The 6055-nt window shown below is 49.3% G+C and overlaps 1 protein-coding gene across 11 annotated transcripts in view; it reads right to left on the bottom strand.

Annotated features, from left to right (window-relative positions):
- Positions 1-1498: 1498 nt before the first annotated feature.
- The window catches only part of kifc3 (kinesin family member C3), a 19751-nt gene continuing 15194 nt past the window's right edge, over positions 1499-6055 (bottom strand). For 8 of the 11 annotated variants that reach the window (XM_070960420.1, XM_070960402.1, XM_070960383.1 and 5 more), the window contains 5 exons: positions 5758-5987; positions 5423-5569; positions 4941-5070; positions 4477-4523; positions 1499-2442 (listed from right to left, as the gene is read on the bottom strand). In XM_070960420.1, coding sequence (XP_070816521.1) covers positions 2434-2442; positions 4477-4523; positions 4941-5070; positions 5423-5569; positions 5758-5987 — 563 coding nt within the window. In that variant the 3' untranslated portion in view covers positions 1499-2433. The remainder of the gene's footprint in view (positions 2443-4476; positions 4524-4940; positions 5071-5422; positions 5570-5757; positions 5988-6055) is intronic. The other 3 variants (XM_070960411.1, XM_070960429.1, XM_070960346.1) reach the window with 1 other exon arrangement.

Consider the following 6055-nt stretch of genomic DNA (forward strand, 5'->3'; position numbering starts at 1 on the left):
GCTCTCATAAAAGGACGAAATGCAAATAAAACAGTAAAATAAGACTTCCGGCTGCTGGTTACGCTGGTCAACAGCTCAGAGACCCGCCCACATTCACCATAGAAACACCAATGACGATCCAGCAGGAAGTAACCCAGAGATAGGTTATTACATGAAGAGCGCTCCCCCCACTCTAGAAACCCCCTCCTCTTTATGTAAACAAGCAGGACCTTCATGATGATGTCAAACTAACGCAGTCATAGGAGGAGACATTAGCAGTGTTTTTTAGCTGGAATATAACTTTTGTACGGAGCCCCTAAAGTGCCATAAAGATACTAACGAAATTAAGACATGCGCTCGAGATACAGTTATTTCCCACGCTTTGACTTGTCCGGTTCTCCGTAGTGACCACTTCAGACGTTTACGTTCGAGCGCACGACTTAGCTTAACCGAGTGCACGTTTTAGTATCTCGTGCGCACGATATAGTTTTTTTTTGTCTTAGTGGCACTTTAGGGGATTTAAGTTAATTAAATCGAGCGCACAATTTAACTTAAACGTGCGCACGTTTTAGCATCTCGTGCACTCGATTCAGTGTCTCGTGTGCTTGATAGTTTTTTTCTTCGTGGCACTTTAGGGGCTCCATACTTTTGACCACAAAACAGCGAAGGTAAGTTTTTTTTCTGCTACTCTTTGGCTGCTAGCTCGCCGAGTTTCCATCGCACAGTGTGGAGGTAGACATCTTCATCATCAGACTCTCTGCTTTCATATGATAGCGGGCTTTTGTGGTTTGCGTGAAGTGGTGAAATCAGCAGATGCGTTGACGTGCGCTGTTTTCGTGTTTTCGTTACATGCGCACATAATTTCTCGGGGTATGAATTATGTTTTGTGTGGGTGACAATGCTTGGTAGAGGCTTTTAGCTGAGTTTCTCCCCGTCAGTCTGGTTTGCTACAAGTTAGGATTGGTGCTTCTTATCGTGAGCATTGAGGTCTGAACTGCGCGCATGTCACGCTGCCCTGCAACGTGATTTTTAATTAGTCACCGTAATACTGTATACCGGGAAAATGTGGGGAAGGTTTGACGGTATCAAAATTTGGATACCGCCCAAGTTGAAACCAAACGTAGACTCAGACTTAAAGGACTCGTTCTGTGTTTGGGTGGATTTCGGTCTGTCAGCACATTGTTAGCTTAGCTTAGCATAAAGACAGGAAGTCGAGTTCACAAGTTAACCTGCGTCTGTTTGTACAAACCGTTTCATTAACGTGTCCGTTAAGGGTGCAGCACCGAAACATTCAGTCTGTGTTCATTCGTGAAGAATCACCTGAGAATCAGTCTTTATGTCCAATGTCCACCATGTCTCTACGGCAGCCCAGGAGGGACAAACCAGACATTCAGAGATGGCCGTTCAGCTGTTTGCAATCTGCAGCGTCACCACTAGATGTCATTAAACCACTGTGGAGCTTTAAACATGATGTTATTGATCAGTTATCAAACATATTGATCAACATGGACACGAGAGCTTCATGTTTGTTTTGTGTTTATTAAAAAGAGAATACAAAAAGAAACTTTAAAAATCTACAGCGGAGACAAAGCAAGCAGCTACAACTACGACCAGCGACTCGTCCAGCTCAGCGGCTACAGGCGCCTTCTGCCGAGGTCAAAGGTCGCCAGCGGCCTCTGTAGAGGCAACTGGACGGCAGCAGGAGCGCGCCGTGGACGGACAGTCGAGGACTTTCAAGATCTGAGCGTCTTTTTGTTCAGAGGAAGACGAAACTTCTTCAGCTCAGCGTGAAAAACAAACGTCCACAGGAAGAGAAGAGGACACAACGATCACGGACACACAGGACTTCTTCATATTATATTCCTCATATTGCTCTCGTCTTATTGGACGACTCGGCGTCAGTGGAGTACCCTGATTGGATAAAGGAGGACCGCGAGGACACAAAGACGGCCTCGTTAGAAAAGCACAGAGGAGGAATCAAACAATCTAAAGAGAGAAATCTTCATTTTCATCCCAGAAATTTAAGATTTTCTGCCAAATGTTCACGTGGCATCAAAAAAAAAAAAAGATCAAAGCAAGTCCAACATAAATACTGATCATATTCTGCATATATTAATCAACCACGTGGAGCGGTGGGTTAGATCCATCTACAGCTTTAAAGTGCAACTTTACAGACACAACGAGAGAAATACTGTGAGAGCAGAGGCTGTGGTTCAGGGTTGGGGTCAAAGGTCAGTCCAGACATGAGGAGCCTTCAGGGGCGGCTCGCTCACGTCCATCATCACAGCAAGAAGACAGAAACCCAAACGTTTGGCCGCCGTCTCCACGAGTCTCGAAAGTTCCCATCAGCCTCTGCTCCTTTATCCGGTGGGTGGAGGAGGAGGAGGAGGAGGAGGAGGAGGAGGAGGAGCCTCGGGGTGCTGGCAGACACCCCGCGCTCTCAGGCCGTCAGCTTCAGTCGTCCTGAGGAGAGACAGCAGACCGTCAGTCATGTGACCCGCCTCGCCGTTACACCATGTCCACACCGCTGAGCCACACCAGCGGCTTCCTGTCCGTCACTGATGGACCGCCACAAGACTTTCATGGAGATCCTTTGACTTGTCCTCCAGTGCCACCTTCAGGTCAGAGGTCAAACTAATGAGCAGCCAATTAACCTCCAGCCTCAGCTGTTCTCTGTGTTTGCTGCTAACTAGCAACATGCTAACAGGCTAAACGTAAATACTCAACATGATGTTTTTATTGCTCATGTTGGACTTTTTAATGCAGTATGGAAACGACTGAGGGTCAAAAAGGCTCAAAGGCTTAAAATTCTGAATTCAGTCGTTTTATGATTGAAATCATGTTTTCTTCCATTTCTATTGGCTGTGAAACATCTGCTGTTAGCAAATTATTCATCTGTAACTTTTCTTTTTATTCTGACATCCTGTTTTACTGAAGCATCAGGGCTGTTGCCATGGTTACCGGCAGATCAGACTCAAAACACAAACACAAACAGTGATCAGATTCATCAGTGTGGACATGGAGGTACAAATCCCACAATCCTCAGCTTATCAGCAGGATGCCCGGGGAGGGGGGGGGGGGGGTCACCAGCTCAGTCACAACACACACACACACACACACACACTGAAGTCACAAGGAAGATTCCTGATTTCATCTCTGAGTCCAGGACAGGGTTAGCCTAGCTTAGCATAAAGGCTGAAAGCGGGGGGAAACTGCTAGCCTCGCTCCATCAAAAGAGAAAAAAGTGTCTCTGATTGGCCTGTTTGTTGAACAGGTGGAGAACAGAAAGGTAGTGGGACAGGACGGAGCGCTGACGAGCTGCTTAGCTGACAACATAGATCAGAGTTTATCTGTTTGCATGGAGCTAAGCTAGCAGCGTCAGTCTCTGTGCTAAGCTAGCAGCATCAGTCTCTGTGCTAAGCTAGCAGCGTCAGTCTCTGTGCTAAGCTAACAGTGCCAGTCTCTGTGCTAGGCTAGCAGCGTCAGTCTCCGTGCTAGGCTAGCAGTCAGTCTCCGTGCTATGCTAGCAGTCAGACTATGTGCTGTGCTAGCAGCGTCAGTCTCTGTGCTAGGCTAACAGCGTCAGTCTCTGTGCTAAGCTAGCAGTCAGTCTCTGTGCTATGCTAGCAGTGTCGGTCTCTGTGCTAGGCTAACAGCGTCAGTCTCTGTGCTAAGCTAGCAGTCAGTCTATGTGCTGTGCTAGCAGCGTCAGTCTCTGTGCTAGGCTAACAGCGTCAGTCTCTGTGCTAAGCTAGCAGTCAGTCTCTGTGCTAGGCTAGCAGTGTCAGTCTCTGTGCTAAGCTAGCAGCGTCAGTCTCTGTGCTAGACTAGCAGTCAGTCTCTGTGCTATGCTAGCAGTGTCGGTCTCTGTGCTAGGCTAACAGCGTCAGTCTCTGTGCTAGGCTAACAGCGTCAGTCTCTGTGCTAAGCTAGCAGTCAGTCTCTGTGCTAGGCTAGCAGTGTCAGTCTCTGTGCTAAGCTAACAGCATCAGTCTCTGTGCTAGACTAGCAGTCAGTCTCTGTGCTATGCTAGCAGTGTCGGTCTCTGTGCTAGGCTAACAGCGTCAGTCTCTGTGCTAAGCTAGCAGCGTCAGTCTCTGTGCTAGACTAGCAGTCAGTCTCTGTGCTATGCTAGCAGTGTCGGTCTCTGTGCTAAGCTAGCAGCGTCAGTCTCTGTGCTAGGCTAGGCTAACGTGGTCCTGGTTGGTGAAAGCAGACGGCTCTTTCCTTGTGACTTGGCCTTCCCTCAGCACAGATGAGGCGTGGTGTAGGTTTACGTTCAGGTCTTTAAGAGGACGACACTCCAGCGTTCAAACACGCGACACAAACAGCACGGTGGGCACTGTGGGCCCTGCATACGGCCCAGCAGGCACAAGCTGGTGCAGCTCTGTGGTTAGAGGTGGGGAGTGTTAGACGGATGAGGGAGGGGGAGGCACCATGCCATGCCGAGCGCTTCCATGCCAAGCTATCCACCAATCAGTATACACCCCCACCTACCTGCCCACCGTCCCCCACCAATGGGCTGGCTCTGTCTACCTGTCTGTCTGTAAAACCAACCAATCAGACCACAGAATGAGGACAGAGAAGCAGGACAGACCGACAGCGGATGAAAATCCTCCTCCACCAACTCTGATGGAGTTCATTCATCGGCTTTCATTTCCTACATTTCCCAGAATGCCTCTGTGTGCCTCCTCTTTCAGACCTTCACTTTTTTAGATCATTTATTGGTTTGATAATCAATCAGTCAGTTTGAACGATTGTTAAACAATCACTGAGTCCTCTGCTGCTGCTGAGTATGTACACACCTGTCTGTGTATTTATACTGTGTATGTATATACCTGTGTGTATTTATACTGTTCATGTATATAGCTGTGTGTATTTGTACTGCAGGTGTAGTGTTTCTACCTGTGGACAGCTGCGTGTACTTGTGTGTATATGTACTGCAGATGTAGTATTTCTACCTGTGGACAGCTGGGACTGGGACCTCCTGCGGGAGCTGCTGGGAGTTCTGGAGGCGGAGGAGAGGGTGGAGCCGGCGCTGCTGGCCCGAGAGATGGGGAGAGGGACGGGGGTCACTGGGGGGGAGTCCAGCTGAGGAGAGGTCAAAGGTCAACATGTATTACACACACCACAAATATGGATACTATCAAAATGCACTACTTTTATTTCTTCTTCTTCTACATTTTCAGTTGTCTGTGTTCACAAACCACAGCTCAGTGTCCCTGAAACACCTGGGGTTTGACTAACACCTGGAACAGTCATTCCCATCCCATAAGACTCTTCTGCAATGCAACAGTTGTTCACGGCTGCAGTAAATAGGATGAACCCGAGACACGACCCGACAGCAGAGACATTTGAGTCTCACCTGTGAGCCACAGAGCCAATCAGGACTCTGCTGTGATCTCAGTTTCTTTAGTGACATTTTAACACGTCTGTCTTTTACCTCCACGCTGTCGTGGGTCGGCGAGGACGAGGTGGACGAGTTCTCGTGTCTCCTGGAGGACGAGGAGCTCAGCTCGACGCTGCGAACGCGCTGAGCGAACTTCAGCGAGCAGACCGACTCGCTCATGTTACCGGGCAGCGGAGACACCTGAAGACGAGACGGAAGGAATAAAAACAAGACGCACTGATCATCTTCATCCACAGCATCACCAAATCAAAGACCAACAGGCCGCTGGTCTCAGGTCAGCGTCGACATCGACCTGACACTCGCTGCACAGTTTGTTAATAAGACACTGCGCTGTCGCCGCGCTCCTGCACACCTGCTCCTGGGCTCACCTGCACCATCATGAGCGTCTTGCTGTCCCCGCTCAGAGAGTCCTGCAGCAGGTAGGTGAGGCGGGAGTTCCTGAACGGGACGTGGGAGTGTTTGCTCCGCAGCGCGTTGATGACATCGCCGAGCGCCGACAGAGATTTGTTGATGCACTGAGCTTCTCGGAGGCGACTGCCCTCCGCGCCCGACTTGGCGATCCTCTCCGAGCCCGCCAGGTCCACCAGGTTCAGCTTACCTGCAGCCAAACACACCAGAGAGCAGTCAGACTCAGAGTGACTGCTAACATTAGCACGCTAACATGTT

This window comes from Chaetodon trifascialis, chromosome 1, assembly GCF_039877785.1.
Source record: "Chaetodon trifascialis isolate fChaTrf1 chromosome 1, fChaTrf1.hap1, whole genome shotgun sequence".
In the NCBI taxonomy this organism is placed as follows: domain Eukaryota; kingdom Metazoa; phylum Chordata; class Actinopteri; order Chaetodontiformes; family Chaetodontidae; genus Chaetodon; species Chaetodon trifascialis.